The sequence below is a fragment of the Palaemon carinicauda genome, chromosome 1 (assembly GCF_036898095.1).
Source record: "Palaemon carinicauda isolate YSFRI2023 chromosome 1, ASM3689809v2, whole genome shotgun sequence".
Taxonomy (NCBI): domain Eukaryota; kingdom Metazoa; phylum Arthropoda; class Malacostraca; order Decapoda; family Palaemonidae; genus Palaemon; species Palaemon carinicauda.
In genome coordinates this window covers 293484294-293507253 of record NC_090725.1, presented here as the reverse complement: position 1 = coordinate 293507253, position 22960 = coordinate 293484294, and the positions used below count along the sequence as shown (strand labels likewise).

Sequence of the window (22960 nt, the reverse complement as noted above, 5' to 3'; positions counted from 1 at the left end):
GCCAAGGCAGGGGATGAAGGAAGCATATAGGGGTCCTACAAGTAGGTTAGGTTAGAAAGAGACACTAACTAACCTATCCCCTATATGGTCCCTGAAGGCGAAAAAACATTTGCATCACGGTCGAAAGTATTGTAAAATAATGCCACTATCTTCATAACTTAGCCTAGGATCACTAATAAAATCATGCATGAACACTTATATACAGGCGCTCTGGCCTGGGGGCTATAGTAGCCGACTGGTATGAGGTCAATCGATGACCGAAAAAAGCGTCGAAACACGATATAAAAGTTCCTAGCTATGAAGACTAAATAAACTAATGCGATCGATTAGTAAATAAGGCCGGAAGCGTTGTTGTGGCTAACTAAATAATGCATGCAAAACAACAACGACGCCATAAAATGGCGGGTCCGGTAGGGGCACAGCTCTGCCACAAAACAGTAATTATTTCGGAAAGTAATATATACTTTACGGTCAGAGCTTAATTAAACAATACTGGAACCTTGTACTCAACTTTCCAGAAGATGGTGAGGCTGAAGGTAGCGACATAACGTAGATGCAAATCGATAAATGAAGCACAGGGAAAATCCGTCTAAGTAGGGCAAGCTACTAAACAAAGGATGGAGACGGGCGTGACGTCATTTGAGCAATGGCGCCCGTTTGTTTACGTCTCGAGTATCAGTAGTAGCCACGAATGAGATTAGCTATGGAACGGCTCCCAGCTATTCTCAACCCTTACACACCGAAGCATTAACTCTGTTCGGGGTGTAGATAGCTATGTGGCGCGTTCAGACATGCGTCCCCTGTTGATATACGATGTCTTAAAGGGAAACCTTTGGGATACTCGCTCCAGAAGTTAGAATTCTGTGATAACCTGTGGTTAAATTCTCTGGGAATATCTTAGTAGTTTTATATCCAAGGAAGCTACCAAAAAGGAACCTTCCATCAGGACGCCATGGCTTGAGCCCAAAAAAGGGATTTTGACGAAGGAAAAATCTATTTCTGGGGAGAGACCTGTGGCGCCCGGTGAAACCCTTCCCCTTATTTTACACGATCCCACCCTTTCCTTTCCAAGCCATCATGGCCAATACAGAAGGATGTTGTTCAGATGGCGCTCGCGTCGTGGCGTGGGTGGTGCGGCGATGGGGGTGTGTCTAGGGCCTCTGTATCGGCCCATCCCTTTGACGAAGGAATTAACTAAATGGAAGACAACCTGTGAATAGTGGATTTCACGCGCCTTTGCTTTATACACGACACCCAAAAGGTGCTCGCGCGAGGGTTGTAACCTCAGCATTCCATGCTTTTATCTTTCTCTGGTATAATTGGAAGGTTTTATCAGAAAAGATATACAAGAAGGACTTTTCACCGGGCGCCACAGGTCTCTCCCCAGAAATAGATTTTTCCTTCGTCAAAATCCCTTTTATGAAAAATGAGGGCTTAGCCAAATCTTGTTTGAAAATACTCCACCAATTGTGTTGACATAGATGAATATGCTGAGTCAGTATGTAATAATTGAGTTATCTTTTCTGGATTTTATCTCATTTTCTAAGTAAAGATTACTGCATAAACAAACGTATGTGTGAATTTACGTATGAAGGTCAGCAATAGACATTGGTACTACGTGTGTTTTGTCTCTACAGGTACTTCAAAGAGGTACTGGGTAATTTGAGTGGCACTTAACACCAGGTACTTTGTTAGAATAAGTATCAGTAATAAAATAATGGGATTACTGTACCATTCTTTTACTTTGAACTTAAATTAAACATAATTCCCCATTTTTTCAAAATGTAATTATACTACACTGTATTGTGCTCATTATCATGAAAGTAGATGCTCATAATTATGAATATTTACTTCTAAACTTCACCTATACAATTACAGAAAAAAAGTCATTTCATTTGGTTTCTATTTGAGTATAAGAACTTTGAAACTAATTAAGGCTCAGAAATTAAACTTTATGTCAGTTTCATGTATTCAATGTTTTCTCAATTTTATCAGCTGAATTTATCATAAGCAGGCAGTTTTTCAAATCCCTGCTTTGTCAAGTAATAATTAATTTTCACTAAAGCATCTTTCACTTGCTTTTCTTCTTCAGGTGTGTATGGGTTGATTTGCCTTTGGCCTGCTTTCACCTTTCCTATGAGATGTTTTGATAGACAGGCCAGTCTTTTCTCATCAGGTTTTATATGAAGAAATTTTAGCAAGCGCCGGGTTTGACCAATAGGATCTTCCCTTATCAGCTCATAAGACAATGGAAAGATTTTCTTGCGATTTGTCAAGGCAAAAATGTAAGTCCTCAACCATTTTTTAAGTTTGCCTTGGATGAATGTATGGAATTCTGTTGGAGAAAGAGAATACTGTAATATCATTCTGCAAAAGTAGAAATTATTTATTTGACATTTTTGTAATTTTCATACGGAGAATATTTTACAGAGTTCATCTGCACTTAAAAGCATACAGACTGAAGTCAAATTTCATATAGTAAGTTACCTTTACTTTCAAAAGTTTTTTCTGGAATAACGGCTGTATGTTTTACGCGTCTGTTTTTTATGTTTACGTAGCTCCATAACGAAATGAACAACCTGGTAAAAAGAAATAAGTAGATAATATTTAGCATGAGAAAATTTGACTTATAATATTCAAGATAGGCAATAAGATATTTTGGATTGTAATGTTTGATTTTAAATATTTAACTTAGCCGGTGAATATATAATAGCTGCAACTCTGCGGCTCGACAGAAAACACACTCAAAAACTCGCGAGCGATCGCTATGAAGGTTGCGGGTGTGCCCACCAGCGCCACTATCGGCCAGATACCACTCTTGCATGTAAACAAACCCTTCAATTCTTCTCTGTCGACGTTGACGACAAGACGTATCAATACTCGCTGTAGAACCTGGAGTTTTCTCAACATATTTGGTGAAGTACTTCATTTTGGTTTGAGCTCTCGCAGTGCAGGTGTTTTATCTTCATCTTAAATCTTGAACTCGTTTTTGGATAGATTTAATTTTTGATGACAAGAGAGAGAGTATGGACTTTCTTTGACTTTTAAATGGCCGACCCTTCCCTTAGACGGAAGTGTGTTTTAGGCTTTTAGCAATTATCTTATCACGTTATAAATTAATTATAGATTTTCCTCTATATATTTTATATCTCAACCGCCTTTATTAGGCCTCTTCGATTAGCTTTCCATTTATAATAAACATCAAAATAAATTTTAATGATTTGTTTATATGCGACCTTTCCTGAGTAGGCGGTCCTAACTTGGAAACCGAAGTTAAACAACGTTGAGCCCTTTTCAATCGTAAATAACTTTTACAGAGCTAATGATTTAAAACTTATTAAATGAAATATTTTTAGTAAATATTTTATGATTGTTTTTTTCTTTGAATAGTCTTCGTACTGTTTCAAAGATGAACTAACGTTTAGTTTATTTATGCTACGCAGTTTGCGCTCTATCGTTACGATAGAGAGAGAGAGTATCACGGTTTCACTTTGCAGAAAGAGTAAATCGATTCTGACGTTTTGTTCTTTTTTCTTTCAAAGCTTAAATGTTTTAAAGACTATTTTAAAGTAACTTTTAATTGAAAAACCTTTCAGTTTTTTCCTTTGGTCAAATAACCTGTTTATTGACGAAAGGTAAGTGGGCTCTTCTCTTCGGTGCGAAATCAAGAAAGAGAGAGAGAGAGAGATAGAGACGGAGAGAGAGAGAGGAGAGAGAACGTTCCGATCTTTATCTCGTCCCAAGCGAGTAACGTTGTTCTCGAGTTACTCTCGTCCCTAGTCTCTGTACGGGGAGAAAGGATAAAACGTTTTTAGTTTTTATTCTCGTCCTAAGGCACTGTACGGTGAGAGATTGAAAACGTAGTTTTGAATGAACTAGTGTTTAGTCTCTTCCCCAGCCACTGATTTTTTTATCTTAAAATATGTTTACTGTTTTTTGCTGGTATTAATGTGCTTACATTATACGTCTGATTTCGCAATTACAACCTTTTGATGAGGGTAGAATTGCGTGCTTCAGGTAGAAATCAGTTTTATTCATACCTAATGTGAATTGTTAAAAAATTCGATTTCAGTGAAATAAGTGCAAAACAGAAAATCGTAGTGATAAAGTGATATTGCGCAAAGTGTTATCAGTGTTGCGACCGAGGGTTCGTCTGTTCGTGCCTGTCGTTCGCCTAGTCCGGGACCTCTTGCAAGCTCCCAAGCCCAGGGGAGAAGTAATGTCGTACGACTTATGGGTTCGAGAGGCCTTGATCAGCGAACAGACGTTCCCTCTATGGTATCAGGTGTATCTTACCAAGATCACCCCTACCATAAGGCGAGAGAGACGATTTTCTCCTCGTCATCCGAAGGCTTTTCGCATAAGAAACCGTGGAACAAGGTTTCGAGGCCCTTTAAGCGAAAGTCAGTCCTTTCAGGACAGGTCCAGCGTCCTGGTTTCAACTATTAGGACAGCTCTGACCCTATGCAGTCATCGGAAGACTGCTCGCCGCCTAAACAAAAGTGTAACACAGACTCCGAGAGTCTTTTGTAGGCAAGGTTTTGCAGTCACAGACGTTACCCTCGTCTCTTACCGCAACCATTCCCGTTGATCCTAAATGGGTTGTATGGCAAGACATGCAGAATAAGCTTGCCTCCCTTATGGAAGACTATTCTGCCGATAAGTCCGTTGAGCCTAGCCGTTTATCTCATCGAGATCCTGGCCTTCAGCCACCCTAACGTTCCTTTGTGCGTCCTGTTGACGTTGGCGTAGCCAAGTCACGTCAGTCAGGTTGTTTAGAACCACACTCGATGCGGTCTCGTGTGGATTTTCAGCCACATTTGGACGTTAGGCCACTTGCTGATGCTCCTGTTGACGTTCAGGACGTTCGCCAACAATCGGAGTTGACTTGTTTTGACGCTGAGCGTCAACCTCCGCATTCTAGAGTTGTTTTGACTGCTCAGTCTAGGCGGTCAAAGCAGTCTCGAGTGGACGCTGTGCGTCCTCACGCACCTGTTGTTGTTGACAGTTCACAGACTGTCAAGCAGTTACATGACGTTGCGTCCTGGTCCGCTACTAATGCACCAGTGCGTGTGGACTCTGCTTGTAAAGCATTGCCACCACGGTAGGTCTCTCCCTTGCTTGAGACTCGGCTATTGTCAGACAAGGTTCCTTCAGATGAGGAAGTTGCTGTTCCCCCTCCTACTGATATTCCATTGAGGACTCTGTCAGACGGAGAGGAGCCTAAAGCTGCTTAGCCCTCTATGGACTTCAAATAAATCATGCTGATTTTTAAGGATCTTTGTCCGGATCTTTTTGTAACTGCTGCTCCTCGTTCGCCTAAACGTCAGAGCTTACACTAGGCCTAGCTACTTCGAAGCCGTTGTTTTATAAGCTAGTGCTCTCTCGCTCTTTTAAGAGAGCTTTACGTTTGCTAGGCGACTGGTTTATCACCAGGAGGAGTTTGGGGGAGACAGCCTTTGCTTTCCCTTCTTTTAAGCTGGCTTATAGAGCGAGAGTCTGATATGACACGAGAGAAGTTCTCGGCTTGGGAGTTCCTGCCTCTGCCCAGATAGACTTCTCAAACCTCATAGACTCTCCCTGGCGCCTGGCCATGAGACGCTCCAAGATTTTACAGGTCGACTTCAGAGCTATTTTCGAGCCTTTGAAGTTTTGCTGTACAATTATGTCATGCATAAACAAGGCTTTCAGGGATGGCTCCAATGATCTGACAGCCATGTTCTCTGCAGGAACAAGTCCCTCAGGGATGGCTCCAATGATTTGGCAGCCATGTTCACTGCAGGAGTACGTAAGAGGCAAGTGCGCTCAATGTGTTCATTGTCAAGACAAACTTCACGATGAAGTCTACCAGGCTGTCTTGACAGTATTTATGGAAGGCGACTGGATGGTCTCTCTCGACCTTCAGGAGGCATACTTCCACATTCCTATACACCCGGATTCCCAACCGTTTCTGAGGTTTGTTTACAGGAATGTGGGGTACCAGTTTCGAGCCCTGTGCTTTGGCCTCAGTCCTGCGCCTCTCGTGTTTACGAGGCTCATGAGGAATGTGGCAAAATCCCTCCATCTATCGGGGATCCGAGCCTCCCTGTACTTGGACGACTGGCTTCTCAGAGCATCGTCCAGTCTTCGCTGTCTGCAGGATCTACATTGGACGTTGAGTCTGGCCAGGGAGTTGGGACTTTTGGTCAACCTAAAAGTCCCAACTGATCCCATCCCAGATTATTCTATATTTGGGGATGGAGATTCGCAGTCAAGCCCTGCTCGAAGTCCAACTAATGCTGAAACGAAACGTTTATTCAGTCAGGAGTTGGAACAGTCTCGTAGGGACTCTCTCATCCCTGGAGAAGTTTGTCTCACTAGGGAGTCTACACCTTTTGCCTCTCCGGTTCCATCTAGCCTCTCACTGGAACTAGGACAAGACATTAGAGACGGTATCATTCCCAGTCTCCGAACCAGTAAAGGCATGCCTCATGGGCGTCAACAGGTGGGGGACGGGGGGGACAAGTCCCCCCCACTTTTCAAAGTGGGGGGGACATAGTATCATTTGTCCCCCCCACATTTTTAGTATTCACTATGGTGATTATACCAATGTAATATTCAGCTAAGGGATGAAACTAGAAATTATGTCCGTGCGTGTGCAAAAATACTTTAGTTGGTCTAGAAAAATATCAATAATCAACGAACTGAACATTGAAGAATACTTCACTTCCACTGATCTCACCGAGTATCAAGATTTATCGTCAGTACTGTTGACTGGGACACATAAGCCAGAAATTATCACTAAGTATCCAGAACTCAATGAATCTCTGAATCAGCAACTCGATTTCTTCCACAACCAGTTTAAGGGGTCAACAGTTGAAGATTATAGAAAGATCTTCGCAGATATGGTACCAGAAGTTCGCCGAATGTTTCCTCAGGTAGAAGCATTGTTACGCCTTTTACTTGTCTCCCCAGCAAGTTCCTGCACAGCTGAGAGGTCATTCAGTGCTTTCAGACTATTGAAGACATGGTTACGTAGCAGTATGAGTCAGCAACGCCTCAACCACCTCATGATTTGCCATGTACATCGTGACCGTCTAGCTACCTTAAGTCCACAGGCGATTGCTGAGGAGTTCATCCGAGCAGAAGACAAACGAAGGACCATTTTTGGTAGATTCGAACTAACAGAATTGCTAGGATTGACACAGGTTATTTTTCCTCTTAATACTTTAAATGATATGATAATAATCTTATTTGAATGACACAACATGAGTCTTGCTTTCATATAATGTGAATTAATCATTTAATAAACCATGCATGTTGATTTAATCAGGCTTTATTAAAATTTTCAAGTAATATAATAGTGTTTATATCTTACTATTTGGAAATTTCCAACCCTTAACCCCCAGGGGGTTATTTTTTTCCCAGCACATTTTGCAGTATATTTTTTTTGAATTGCTCTAACAGCCTTAATTTTGGTCATAGAGAGGTCAGGTTTGTCTCATTCTCTTGGAAAATGCCCGAATTTTCTCAAAAAAATATAAAACAATATGAAAAACAAATTTTTATAGCATTTTTTTTGCAAGGACGTACCGGTACATCCATGGGGGTAAAGGGATGGCTTTTGTGAAACGTACCAGTACGTCCTTTGGGGGTAAAAGGGATAATCATTACAAAGGGTCTAAGGTAATACTTCATGCTCAAAGCTTTAATGTCATCATGTTTGGCCAATGAATTTAAGAAATATTAAAATTATTTTGTATAACTTGACAGACAGATACAAAATTAAAAGGCTTATAACAAGATTTCAGGCAGGATACAGGTCTTGTATTTTGCTGAAATATGTTGCTCAGGTGCCTTTAAAAGCACCAAAAAAGGTAATAGATTAAAAAGCTGCGCTCGCCAGCCTCGCCTGTCAATGTCCCCCCCCACATTTTAGAAGCCAGTGACGCCCTTGGCATGCCTGAAATGGTGGGACAGCAATATCAGTCTGAGAGAGGGACTATCCCTAGCAGTCAAGAACCCAAACCACGTGTTGTCCTCAGACGCGTCGGATTTGGGTTGGGGTGCGACCCTGGACGGTCGGGAATGCTCGGGTCTGTGGACCTCAAGTCAGAAGAGCATGCACATCAACGGCAAGGAGCTATTAGCAGTCCACTTGGCCTTGATGATATTAGAAAGCTTCTTCAAAACTAAGTGGTAGAGGTCAACTCAGACAACACCACAACTTTGGCGTACATCTCCAAGCAAGGAGGCACACACTCCTTCACGCTGCTCGAGATCGCAAGGGACCTTCTCTTATGGTCAAGAATTCGAGGCATCTCCCTGTTGACGAGATTCATCCAGGGGGACTTGAACGTCTTGGCAGACTGTCTCAGTCGGAGGGGTCAGGTGATACCCACGGAATGGACCCTCCACAAGGACGTGGGCAAGAGTCTTTGGGCTACTTGGGGTCAACCCACCATAGACCTCTTTGCCTCCTCGTTGACCAAAAGGTTACCAATCTATTGCTCTCCAGTCCTAGATACAGAAGCAATCTACATAGACGCGTTTCTACTGGATTGGTCTTTTCTGGACTTATATGCATTCCCACCATTCAAGATAGTCAACAAGGTACTGCAGAAGTTCGCCTCTCACGAAGGGACAAGGTTGACGTTGGTTGCTACCCTCTGGCCCGCGAGAGAGTGGTGCACCGAGGTACTTCAATGGCTGGTAGACTTTCCAAGAAGTCTTCCTCTAACGGTAGATCTGTTACGTCAGCCCCACGTAAAGAATGTCCATCAAAGCCTCCCCGCTCTTCGTCTGACTTCCTTCAGACTATCGAAAGACTCTCAAGAGCTAGAGGCTTTTCGAAGGAGGCAGCCAGTGCGATTGCAAGAGCTAGGAGAACTTCTACCATCAGAGTATACCAGTCGAAGTGGGAAGTCTTTCGAGACTGGTGCAAGTCAGCATCTGTGTCCTCGTCCAGTACCTCTGTAGCCCAAATCGCAGATTTTCTTTTACATCTGAGAAAGGTTCACTCCCTTTCAGCTCCCACGATTAAGGGCTACAGGAGCATGTTGGCTTCGGTCTTTCAACATAGAGGCTTAGATCTTTCCAACAATAAAGATCTCCAAGATCTCCTTAAGTCTTTCGAGACCTCTAAGGAACGTCGTTTGGCAACTCCTGGATGGAACTTAGACGTGGTCCTAAGGTTCCTCATGTCAGACAGGTTTGAGCCATTACATTCAGCCTCCCTGAAGGATCTCACCCTCAAGACACTTTTCCTAGTGTGCTTGGCTTCGGCTAAAAGGGTCAGTGAACTTCATGCCTTCAGTAAGAACATCGGCTTTTCTACAGAAAAAAGCCACTTGTTCACTTCAACTTGGTTTCCTGGCCAAAAATGAACTGCCTTCTCGTCCTTGGCCTAAATCTTTTGATATTCCTTGCTTATCAGAGATCGTAGGCAACGAACTGGAAAGAGTATTATGTCCTGTTAGAGCTCTTAAGTTCGATTTAGCTCGTACTAAGTCATTACGAGGTAAATCTGAGGCATTATGGTGCTCAGTTAAGAAACCTTCATTGCCTATGTCAAAGAATGCTTTGTCATATTTTATCAGATTTTTTTAATACGAGAAGCTCATTCTCACTTGAATGAGAAAGACCGATGTTTGCTTAAGGTTAAGACGCACGAAGTTAGAGATATAGCAACCTCCGTGGCCTTCAAGCAAAATAAATCTCTGCAAAGTATTATGGACGCGACTTTTTGGAAAAGCAAGTCAGTGTTCGCGTCATTTTACTTAAAAGATGTCCAGACTCTTTACGAGGACTGCTACACACTGGGTCCATTCGTTGCAGCGAGTGCAGTAGTGGGTGAGGGTTCTACCACTATATTACCCTAATTCCAATATCCTTTTTAATCTGTCTCTTGAAATGTTTTTAATATTGTTTTTTTGGGTTGTACGGAAGGCTAAGAAGCCTTTCGCATCCTGATTGATTTGGCGGGTGGTCAAAGTCATTTCTTGAGAGCGCCCAGATTAAGGGTTTGATGAGGTCCTGTTGTATGGGTTGCAGCCCTTAATACTTCAGCTCCTGGGAGTCTTTCAGCATCCTAAGAGGATCGCTGGGCTTCGTGAGGAAGACAGACTTATAAGGCAGAGTAATCGTCTAAGTCAACTTCCTTAACAGGTACCTATATATTTTGGTTTTGTTATATTGATAACTGTCAAAAACTCTTAGATTATACGCTGTAAACTTAATTAACTCTGGTCTCTACCCACTGCCTTGGGTGTGAATCAGCTATTATATATTCACCGGCTAAGTTAAATATTTAAAAATGATATTTTAATTATAAAATAAATTTTTGAATATACTTACCCGGTGAATATATAAATTAAAGGCCCTCCCTTCCTCCCCAATAGAGACGCAGCGGGACGAGAAGAATTGAAGGGTTTGTTTACATGCAAGAGTGGTATCTGGCCGATAGTGGCGCTGGTGGGCACACCCGCAACCTTCATAGCGATCGCTCGCGAGTTTTTGAGTGTGTTTTCTGTCGAGCCGCAGAGTTGCAGCTATTATATATTCACCGGGTAAGTATATTCAAAAATTTATTTTATAATTAAAATATCATTTTTCTTTGTCTTTTGTCAAAAAGACATCACAATTTCTGGTAAAGAGTTAAAGGATTAATTTGCAATATGTTTTGTCTAAAAATATATAGTGTAGCTGTTCCACTCAATATATGTATTTTGCTCCTTTTTTGACATTGACTCGTGAGTTAGTAAGGTTGTGTATTGTCATTCTTTTATTGCAGCATGGTCCAGTTAGGTAAGTCTAATAGGCAAAAAAAAAAAAATATCCTCCTGCTAAGGTCAGCTGCTGTAGGAGATCAAACCACTTGGAAGCAGACTGCTGGGTGAAACAAACCTCGCTGGCATCTTAGCCCACAAATTAGAATCCCAAGCCTATAAATAATGATAAGGTGACAAAGAAAAGCTATGTCAATGCATACTGTGAGGTTTATAAGGGCTATGGACATACTAAGAGTTAATCATATGTCTAGGCCAATCATCTGCTCTTTCCCAGGCAGCCCTCTCATTCTCTACTCAAGGTGCCCCCAACAGGCACCCCACTGCCAGGAGATCATGTTGGGTCTGCCCGAAGGAGACAGCTCTCCTCAGTTGGTCAGAACATTGGGAGATACTGGCACAGGCATTTCCCTAATCTTATAGCACCAAGTGCCTATATTTCTTCTTCATCTACAGCCTTTATCCCATCTCTCTATGGAATCATTGTTTTATATAAGCCTTCTTCATTCTCGTCTATCCTGTGTTCATTAAAGTTATTTTTTTATAACCGAGATTAACTTACTGGCTATGGCTGCGGGTTACACGAACATGGCACTGTGTTGATTACTAATACCAGAAGAGCACATTTTCTTTCTTATTGTATGTGCCCTTTTTGTGCTAAACCTTCCAATTGTAGTTCTGGAGGTCTATGCATCACCTCCTGATTCTCTTATTGTGGTAAAGGAACTGAATCAAGTGGGTTAGAAGGTTATGGTCTGTCAGGACTGTCAGTGGGAACTCATGTTCAGCAATAGAAATATTGTATGGTTCGAAATGGTTAAGTGACACACACACTCATATATATATATATATATATATATATATATATATATATATATATATATATACTGTATATATATATATATATATATATATATATATATATATATATATCTGTATGTGTATTTGTATATTTTACATTCATTTTGGAAAATTGGTCTTTATGCAAAAAGAACAAATTCGTGGTCACTTTGCAGAACGACCTAAATATCTCAACATTTTGCAAAAGGGCCAAGATTTTGGTCCATTTACAAAATCATCAGTATCATCGTTAGTAAGGTTACAAAATGTCCAATCAGCAAGTAGGTTAGGTTAGGTTAGGTTCGTCTCGCCACACTGATCGTCAGCGTTGCTCGTCATTTCACCGATGTTTTCCAGCGCTACGCTCCCATACGCGACGCTCTCCAACGCAGCAATCTCCAGCGAGACATTCACCAGCTGGACGTTCTCCAGCGAAATGCCCTGCAACACGATGCTCTCCTGCGCGTCTTCGTTCACGAGCATTTCCTACAAGATGATCCCCTGCACATACATCCCCAACACGTTGTTCGCAGACAGATTACGAGCCTCCTATCTGCTGAGTCATCAGCACCCATTATCTGGCCATCCCTGGTCCTAGCTTGGGTGGAGAGGGGACTTGGGTGCTGATCATATAGTATAAGGTCAGTCTTTAGGACATTGTCCTGTTTGCTTGGGCAATGTCACTGTCCCTTTCCTCTGCCATTCATGAGTGGCCTTTAAACCTTTAAACCTTAAATGTGGTCACTTATTAGTTATACCAATAGGTATATTAAGGCGGTGTTCAAGAATATTCTCTCTTTCTTTTACTTTTTCAGACAATTGAGGTGTTTATAAAGTCTGGTAAAGGGAACAACTGTCCAGTTCAGACTAGACCTCCTAAAATCAGGGTTAGTGCCTCATTTTTGGTGTTCGGGATGAACTTCTTAGTACCTGAGGTAATGAAAGTAGGGTCTGGTATAAACGGACTATTATGATCTCATTTTACATAATGCATGTTTCCCACAAATCTTTGCATACCATCTCTGTGGAACCTGTGTGGGCTGCTCAACCGGTGCTACCCAAGCGCCACAAAAACAGACAAACATTTTGCATAAGGTACAAGGGTTGATATAAGGGTGGGGTTAACATGGAGAGTGACCTGCTCATATGTCCCTTCTTCTTTATCTTCTGGACCCATTGCTTATGTTGGCCCTTCACTAATCTGTACTTAATATTCCATAAGGAAGTGGCATGTTGTTCCTGTTGTTTTTAGAATAAGTATTCCTTCTACCTTAGCCATTATCACCCTCTGAAGCCTAATTGGAGGATGTATAATAGATACAAGGAACAATATTTCCTTAATCTCATGTCATGAAAAATTACATCTCCAGATGTAAGTGAAATGTTGTCAGTCAGTTCCAAGAGATTAATCGTCCACTTCAGAGATAAGTCACCTACTTGAAAGGTGTATCTAGCTGGGACCCAGGGATACATCACGTTAAATTACTAATGTTCATATTTGAGAAAATACATCAATGTTAATTTAGTATTTTAGAAAAAAAATTTCCTTAGTTAATTTAAGAAAGTCTGACCTAGCTGGATTCCTGATTATGGTGATGCACGGGGCCCAACGATATTGTTTTAGATGTTTGATGAAGTGCAGCTTTGTTGCTATTGTCGTCCCTTGCCGGAATTTGTCTCGTTCTCCGAGGTAACCTGAAGAACAAAATTTAAGATAAAAGAAAAAAATTATAATTTTTTACTTTTTATCGTGTGCAATCTTCATATACATCCACAAAAAAACATACATCTTCATATAGTTAATAAAATGTATAATAGAGAAACGTGGTAACAATTTCCAATCTTTCATTTTGTGGTGAGAATACTAGTAGTAATAATAGTATTGATAATGATAATCCATCTTATTCTGGACTACTAAAAAATAAGAGTTGAAGGAAGGAAAATATTAAAAATCAACATAATCAGATGAAGAAGTACAGCTAGGAAAATGGCCATTGGAATGTTATTTGAGAGTTAACTTGGTATTGCATATGAAATATAACACATAGTATCACTTGATGCTTAAGATTGCAAAATATGCTTCTAAAGAGTGATGCCACTAAAGTATAAGAAGAAATGAGATGAGAGGAAAGTAAAGCACCACTATGTTTTGGCAGAAGGGCTAATTGTATGAGATATACCATTTCTCCTAACGTGGAGGAGGAGAAAACTGGATTAGTGGTTAATATTTTTCCTGTTATTATCCAGTTAAAAGACTCATGCAAAACAAAATGGGCAATTTTAAATAAAATAGAGATTCTGCAATCATCTGACTATCAAATGGCAAAAACCCATTGTCAGAGTGGGTTTGGAAAATCATAATATGATTGAGAAGGCTGCTGAGAAATGCTGTGTCCTCCAGCTTGAAGATGGAATGGGATCTGGGTTATTCAGATATTATTATTATTATTAATCAAAGTATTATTTCGATGATAGAATGTATATCTCACTATTTTTTAAAAATGTTATAGTATAGGTGTCTTATTTGCAAGAAAATGTCTTGTAGACATGTAAGTGGCTGATGTAGCAATAGCCCATAACAGCATAGTGCAGATTCAATCTAGAATAACTACAACAGACAATTTTTGGAAATGATTTTACTTTTTCAGGCTAAATTATGACTAAAAACTGTTGCACTTTTATTTGCCTTGAATTGTAATTTGATTGTTATTTACTTCATAATTACTGTAATTGCAGCAACCTTATGTTATGAAATTATCTTTATTCTGAACACCATCTGAAACAGCTTCATTATTCGATAATGATTCATGGAATGAAAACATGTTAAGTACTGTTCATCATAAAAACATTCACTGCAAGTTTGAACTTCTAAAGTTCCATCAATTCAACTGCCAGATTAGGAAGATTATTCCACGATGTGGTTACAGCTGAAATTAAACTTCTATAATATTGTGTTGAGCCTTATGATGGCGAAGGAAAGATTGTTAGAATTAACTGCATAACTAGTGCTGTGTACAGGATGCTACATTCTTGAATGATCTGAATGCAAAGGATGGTTAGAATTATGAAAAAAATTATGCAAATTGCACAAAGAAGTTAATGAATGACGTTGCCAGAGATTAATATCAAGATCCAAAATAGGAAATTTAATAGTCCGCAAGTTTTTGTCCAACAAATTACGGTGAGTGTCGGCAGTTGAAGACCAGACAAGAGAACAAGATAAAATGAAAGAATTAGACCATTTCTTCAGGACAGATTGATCACCAAAAATCTTAAAAAGAGTTTCTCGATAAGCCAATATTTTGCAATTGAAGAAAAAAGCGACATCAATGTTAAAGGTGTTGTATATAGTGTGTGTAGGGATAATGTAGCCAAAATAGCCACCTTGCATATTTTGGAGGCAGCTAAAATGGGTACCATGATCCAGTAGTGCATCACTTGGCATATTTTGGTAGGTCCAGGATCTTTCTAGGCCTCAGGTAAAAATTGCCTCCATATAAGGAAACTCATCCTTGAAGATTTTCTGATTAACCAAAAGAGTGAAGTTTTATAGTACCATTCTATCCAAAAGCGAAACAGGTGTATGGTGAAAGTAATATTGGTAAATAGATGGCTATTTTTATGTTTGCCAACACATAGGAGTCAGAAAATGTTACTTTTTTCACATTTCGGAAGAGGGTCGTATGCTATTTACAGGAATTTCATCCCACTATAAGGTTCACAACCCTTTGCTAAGTGCTCCTTTGCCTTAAGGCATAGTGCATTGATTTTTATATTTAAGTCATTAGCATTTCTTAGGAATTCATTATCAAAGCAGTTTATCTAACCTACCATCATTGTAGCAGTTTTCAATTATATAATGTCCTAATATATATGTGTGTATGTGTACATATTAGACATTCCATTTGAATTTATAAACTTTGCTTGAATCTAGATTTATGTGTATTCATCATGCATAGAATGATTAATTCTCATCATTCACTCTTATTGCTTAATCTCCAAAATACCCCATCTCATATGAGGTCTCATCTTTTTCTAGTAAGCTTCTTTCTTCCTAGATTCTGAATTGTTGTTTGATTGCAGATTATTTATTTGTAGGCCTTGTGTTTCATTTTCATTGATGAAAATCTGTACATAAAATTATATGTTTTGTACTTTCCTTTCAAATGCAAGATCTGGCTTTGAAGGATTAAAGGTCACTCATGAGCCGCAGAGTATAGGGACAGGTAATTTTGCTGTCACATATCGCCCTCAAGCCCAAATATGTTCATATACCGTATAATCAGTGCCCAAGTCCCATCTCTACCCAAACAAGGATCAGCACTGAGCAGTTAGACTGAAGGGTCCTTTAAACTTCCCATTCATAACAAATAGGTGTTAATTCATGACATCTTTCACTGGGAACCCAAAAAACAGCAAACCTTTCCACTTAGGAACTGTTTTTTCCATTTCTGTTGGTTATTTTTCATAATTTCTTTGCTGATAACTCCTTTTCCCCGTGGAAACTTGCTTTTGAAATTTAGTGGCACCTGACTAGTAACGTGGTAACATGTTCGCCTCGCATTCATACTGCGGCAGATCGATCCCTGCCTGGTATCGTGAGTTTAAGCTGTTTACTTTGGAGGTTACTGCTGTGGTTGGGTATCACAATTGTAGGTTGGGTATCACAATTGTAGGTTGGGCTTGCCTGGTTAATGATCTGGGGAGTGTACACTTCAGATGATACTGGAACTGAAACCAGACACCTTAACGGCTAGCTCGTATAAATTTGTAATTTGAAATGATAATTATTCTACAAAGAATCCTGAATGCTAACCTTGTCGTATGAGGGTTCTATCTGTGTAGAAAGAGCTTGTGAAAATTCCTGTTGCTGCTTCCAATAGATAGCGCACCCACGTGTTCCCTGACCTTGGAAATGAGTGAAGAAATACTCCGGAAATGTTCTTGCCAAATCTAACATCTATGCTGTTAGAAGAAAGGAGATTTAGTTAGAGGTGATTATACAATTTTTAAAAAAAATATTAGATATCCTTTTAGAAGAGATTAGTTATAGGTAAGATTTTTGTAAAAACTATTGTCACACTTATTCTTTATCTACTTTGTCGAGAATAAACGTAGCATTCAAAATATTTTATCAGTCACTTGATAAAGCTACACAGCTGGTTCATCTGCAGTGCAAAATGTGTTCTTGGATTTTAATGCCTTATCAACCTTCTTTGTTGGTTATAAATTGGGTGATGGTGTGGAAAGATTTTGCATAAGACAGTCATCATTTATTTTAAAGTTTGGAAAAGCACCATAGTACAAAAAAAAAGAAACGACAAATATCAAATGATAACAATATGAACATGACTATACGGAAAAAAGTGAATAATGATGGTTTTGAGAATGAAAGTCAAAGATAAAGGTGAAGGAAAAGCAACTTGTTAAACCACCCAACATTGTCAAACATTGTATTAATCCTTCCCAATGCACCTGTTGAAGAAAATAAGAGCAGGAAATTGAAAGAAAATCTGCTTGAGTGAATCCTCAATCAAGGGAACTAACCCAAAACAGTGGAAGGTCATGATACAGACGCTTATGGCACCATCCAAGACTACAGAATAGTGGTTTAATTTTCGAGTGTCCATCTAGAAGATCTGCTCCAATAGATTGTGTGTACATGGCTCTGTGTAGTAAAGTCAGTATTTTAACAACATGCAAGTGTTCAGGATAGAAGAGAGATAGATCTCAAAAATACAAAGTAGAAATTGCAAATTAGTTCTTTGCAGATATATGGAAGGTGATTATGATGCTATAAAATATAAAGGTGCAGAATACATAGAATCACAAGTAAAATATTTTGATACAATGAAAGGAGCATACTTGAGTGGCTGACCCAAATGGTAAGGAATGATTGGATGAGCGAAATGATTAAATAAAGCTGTAAGAAAATGGTCCTCTGTATAAAAATAAATGAATCAGATTTGACTGGGAATTATAGTGAATAACATCTGTTAGTATTACTGTACGAAAAAGCTGTACGTCAGGGATTTTGTTTGAGGAAATAAAGCAGTGTTAAAAGGGTTAACTCCATTCCCAAGGGGGGGGGGGGGGGTTAGACAGCATAATATGTATGCATCTATATACATACATACACTATGTCACCATGTCACAACGGTCTCATCTTACGATGTTTTGTGGATACAACCATATCCCATAAACTAATTTTTAAAAAATCAACCTCCTACAATTGCTTTGCTGTTAGGAACAGCTGAACTCGTTTGCAAAAGTCTGGGGAACCATTATCTCATTTTAGTGGTAGACAAAAACGGATTAACACAGTGCCTAAGAGAGGGAAACATCATATGAGTGTTCTTCAGTTGCTGTTTTTACTCTGTTCTGGATTGCCAATGACTCTGTGCTTGTGAATACATCACTGTGGATTGTCATTTCTGGCTGATGAGGGTAGCAGTGCATCAAAGAAATGGAAAGCCATCACTATGGAAGTAAAGTTTGAGATTGTGAAACAGGCAGAAAAGGGAGAAATGCCACCAAACCTCTAACATGTACTTAAACTTAGTCGTTAATTGTTGCAATGATTATCAAGGATAAAGATTGTATCCTTGATCACGTGAAGGCATCTGCTCCTATGGAATTGACATTTGTTACTAAGCAGCTTAGTAGTCTCGTCATTGAGATGGCTCGATTGTTTGTTCTTTCACTGAAAATTCATAATTGACAGTGAATCCCAAAGAGCTTATGATAATTCAGGCAAAGGCAAAATGATTGTTTGACACATTGAAAGACAAAAAAGATGTAAGGAAGTAAAAGTAAACAGTTTGTGCCAGTATAGATCTGGTTCATGTTGTTTACGGAACTTGTAGATTATCATGACATTAAAATTCAGCATTAATTAGCTAGTGATGATGAGATGCAGCAAAGAATTATCCTAATATGTTGGCTGGGATACTTAAGTGGGGTGTTACCTTGCGGAACAGGTTTTTAATGTGGATGAGACAGAATTATATTTTAAGTTAAGCCAATCTTACCTCCATTCCCAAGGGGGGGGGGGGGGAGACAGCACCAAGCCATATATCTGGCAAGTAGAGACTGACTTTGCTTCTTGGTGGTAATGCTATTGGTGATTGCAAGCTGAAGTCCATGTTTGGTGTATCATGCTGAGGATCTAAGGGCAATAAATGGTATTTGGATATGTTGACTGTCATTTGGAAATCCATCAAGGAGGCTTGGGTGACATTTTATGTGTTCGAAGACTGGTTCACTAACTTTTATATGACAGAAGTCAAGTTGTACTTTGTTTCCAAAGATTTGCCCATTAAATTGTAGTTAGTGCAGTACAATACCCATGGTCATCCTCTCTCATGGGAATTTTGATTGAGATAGTAAGGTGATTTGCCTTCAACCAAAAAAAAAAAAAAAACACCACTGCCCTTTTGTAGACTATGGACCAAAGAGTCATTTCCTCTTTCGTGGCCTACTACCTTTGAAGGAAATTGCCTATGACCTTCAAAGCAACTGAGAACAATCAGTACATAACTCTTAAGGACTTTTGGATGCCTAATAACATTCTCTTAGCTGTGAAGAATATTATTAATGCTTTGGCTGAAGTAAAGCAGAAACTTTAATGGTTGTGTAGAAAAAAAACTGTTCCCAGTTTGTGAAAGGGTTGCATGACTTTGAGGAGACAATTCACTCTGTCACCAAGCAGGTTATTAAATTGAGTAAGCAACTTTATATGGAGAAGGTGTCACTTAGGTGCTGACATGTTGAGAGGAGTTATCTGCTGTGTACCTCATTCAACTTGAGAAGCAGATAGTTTGTGAGGAGAGGGAAGATATACCAAACCCATTGTCCAAGAGACTTACAACCAAGAACATGTCAGAAGATTTTGCACAGGATGCAGCAAGGTTTGGCAATGTTTGATGTGGAGAACCCAGACACTGAGAGGTACATTAAGATCTACCAAGGAGTTATGGATTTGCTGATGTGTTACTAACAGACTAAACTGCAGCTCCTACAACCTCTTCAGCTTTCTCCCATTAAAAACCTGTGTTTCCAGCACTTGCAACTCCTTTTCAGTGTGCAAGCTAACTGGAGGAGTAAAATCAAGTTACTTTATTTTTTATTTTTCGTTGTATCACTCTAAAGTATATTTATGTGTCATATTTTGTTGTCCCAGTTATGTTTCCTAATCCACAAAACTAGCCAATCTCTAACATGAACTTTGATATCATCATGAAAACTTTGAATCAGTCTTAACAAATTCCCTTCAACTCTATACTCGATTTACATATTTTTTTTCTTGTTTTAACCCCTACTGCCTTCCATTATCAATTCCTCTGTCATCTACTTTACTTCATCAATTTATAAACTAACTTACATCTTCCTTGTTATATCAAGTAACATTATGCCCCTATAATTCTTACAGCCATTCAACTCAATACCCCAGCAGCTCGCTAGTAGTCTCATGCACTTGTAATAGCTTTGCAGTCTTCAACCTTAGTATTGTTCTTTTATTCTCAACGTAACTTCTTTAAGCCTTCTCAAATCTTTGTTAATCCTTTCCACAGTGGCATCATTTAAAGCTGCCTAATGTCTATCCTTGACGTTAAACTATTCTTTTAAAAGGGAAACTACATTGAGAAACTTTTGCTGTTATAGATTTCACGTTGTCATTCACACTTTTCCTCTGAAATTCATTTGCTCGTTAACCTTTCATCATACATTTATTAAGCTGTTTTTTAAGGCGCTCTCTCTCTCTCTCTCTCTCTCTCTCTCTCTCTCTCTCTCTCTCTCTCTCTCTCTCTCTCTCTCTCTCTCTCTCTCTCTCAGGGGACTGTTTCAGCACACACCTTTAGTAAAGGGGGCTGCTATTTTCCAAAATTGAAATCTACACGAACAGTTTTAATGCTCTTGAAATCCCCATACAGATAATTGCAAACACACACACACGTATATATATATATACATATATATATATATATATATATATATATATATATATATATATATATATATATATATATATATATATATATAATATGTGCGTTTATTTCTTGTATTCATTCATTCTCCAATTTTTATGCATTGAGATCAAAATGTAGCCTACTGTTTGTTATATAAAAAAATCAATCTATAATGTCTATTCGTATTAAAAAAAGGACATTTACTGATTTTTTTCGTACTCCTTAATCCGAAGTGGGTAAACGTTTAAAATAAAAAAAAACACCTGGAATGTACTTCAAAGCTGAAGTTTCAGTTATCATCTTTGTGGTAAATCATCCAAAAAAATTAGCATGTATCTTTGTTATAAACTATTACATTTTCTACTCTACATTTTAATGCATTTATTTATTGTTGAACTTGGTTATTTCTACTAATGATCTTGTGACTTGCAACTTGAGGCTGTCCATGATAAAAGTAGATAGTAATCTAAGTCTTGGATATTAAATTTGTGTTAATGATTTTCTGACGATAGATTTTATAAATGCAGCATTATCTTAAAGCAGGCATTTAGTCGGTAATGTGGTTGAATATAAGATGAAGTCAGTTCGAATGTTTTCACGAAAAAAAAAAAAAAAAAAAAAAAACATGAAAATGTTTGGGCAAAATCATGTCGAACAGAAGTTGGACAAGGGTGTGAGTATTCAACTTTGTACATTGTAATAAAAAAGCCATTCATACAGTTTTCATGCTTTGCCCTTCTCTATTTTAAGGTTGATAGTGAATTGGATAAAAGAGGCAATAAAAAAATAGAATTAGATAAATTTCATAAAATGTTGGTGTTAAAAAATAAGTATACAATGTATTGATAAAGAATTTGTCCAATATACTTACCTTGAGCAGTCTGCATCGTGTGGCCAGAGGACGTGGCGGGATCTTTTGTAGTCAATAGTCAGTTTCCTATAAAACGGAGTATCTGGGGGTAAAGATTTTCACATTTATTAGTTTATGAATATGTATTTCATCGTTGTCGTTTTGTTTGAAATTTAATTGTATCCATATTTATATTTTATACTGTAAAATATATGAATTTTAACACGTCAATTATTTACAAATTTTAATGTTTAATGTTTGTCTGTAGAAAGTTCATTTGACCTTTGATTTTTGGCAGGAAAGTATCTAGCATTTTGAAAAACAAGTTATCTTATTTTGTTTTCATTCTCTAATAATAAGCTTCTAAACATAAACATTCAGAGAACGGCAAAGAATATTTTAGACTATTAAAACAGTTTAGCTATGACATCAAATTATACATGTAAAACAGAAACAGCTTACTTTGGTTTTGATTACCATGATGAATATCATCATTTATATTTAGCGTCTCATTGATTAGTTCTAGGTGGTCCTTGTCATGGTTGTTTCGAAGTGTTAGATGGTTGCCATCAAGTTGGAGTTTGGTAGGTTTGACCCCATGTAAAGTTTGAATAGTTTCGTGAGCATGAGACGCTGTCTCTCCGCTGGATTCTTTTAGAATTTCCCTTTGATTTTGTGTCGTTTGTAGATGCCAGAATGATTTGTAAATGAGTAAAATACTCGAGAGAACAGGTAAAGCCAGTAAAATCTTGTAAAGGCCTTTCATGCTTCGTTATCTCCAGTTACCGTTCGAACTTGGGCAGTTACTTGATCAAAAATTATGCACAATTTTAGAATGTTTATTTGGTGAATATTTACATAAATTTGACTAGTAGTTCTGAAATGAATCATTTTTTGTATGTTAATGAAACATTTTATTATTATTATTATTATTATTATTATTATTACTTGCTAAGCTACAACTAGTTGGAAAAGCAGGATGCTATGAGGCCAGTGGCCCCAACAGGGAAAATAGCCCAGTGAAGAAAGGAAACAAGGAAAAATAAAATATTTTAAGAACAGTAACAACATTAAAATAAATATTTCCTATATAAACTATAACAACTTTAACAAAACAAGAGGAAGAGAAATTAGATAAAACAGTGTGCCCAAGTGTACTTCTACTTCTGTTCTACTTCTACTTCAGCCTCTTTACTATGCTATTTTGTTTGAAGGTAAATATGATCTCAAGTGAAAAATCGTTGTTCTGTTAAAAGAGATTCATTAAAATGTAATTTTGGTAAGATTATTGACAATTATGTCGTCAGAAACACAATGTTAACTATTGCAACTGTGGTGTTTGCCACCCCCCCCCCCCTGTTGCATATGGGTTCTGAATTGCCTCCCAGGCCTCAATGTGGCCTTATTGGCTAAATTCATAAATTCAGTCCAATCCAAAATGATGTACACTTTCTACTGTAATCATATATCACCTGTATTATTAAAACTTTTATCATGGCCTAAATCTCTCTCTCTCTCTCTCTCTCTCTCTCTCT

At 38.5% G+C, this 22960-nt stretch overlaps 1 protein-coding gene and 1 pseudogene across 1 annotated transcript; one reads left to right on the top strand and one right to left on the bottom strand.

The window, feature by feature from the left end:
* The window catches only part of LOC137657851 (E3 ubiquitin-protein ligase MIB1-like), a 421337-nt pseudogene that overhangs the window by 74498 nt on the left and 323879 nt on the right, over positions 1 to 22960 (top strand).
* Positions 1809 to 22300, bottom strand: LOC137657860 (sialate:O-sulfotransferase 1-like). The gene is made up of 6 exons (XM_068392462.1): positions 21888 to 22300; positions 21447 to 21528; positions 16423 to 16571; positions 13178 to 13301; positions 2488 to 2579; positions 1809 to 2335 (listed from the first exon to the last, which is right to left on the bottom strand). Exons 1-6 carry the CDS (start codon positions 22189 to 22191, stop codon positions 1992 to 1994), a joined length of 1095 nt encoding a protein of 364 aa, XP_068248563.1. The 5' UTR covers positions 22192 to 22300; the 3' UTR covers positions 1809 to 1991.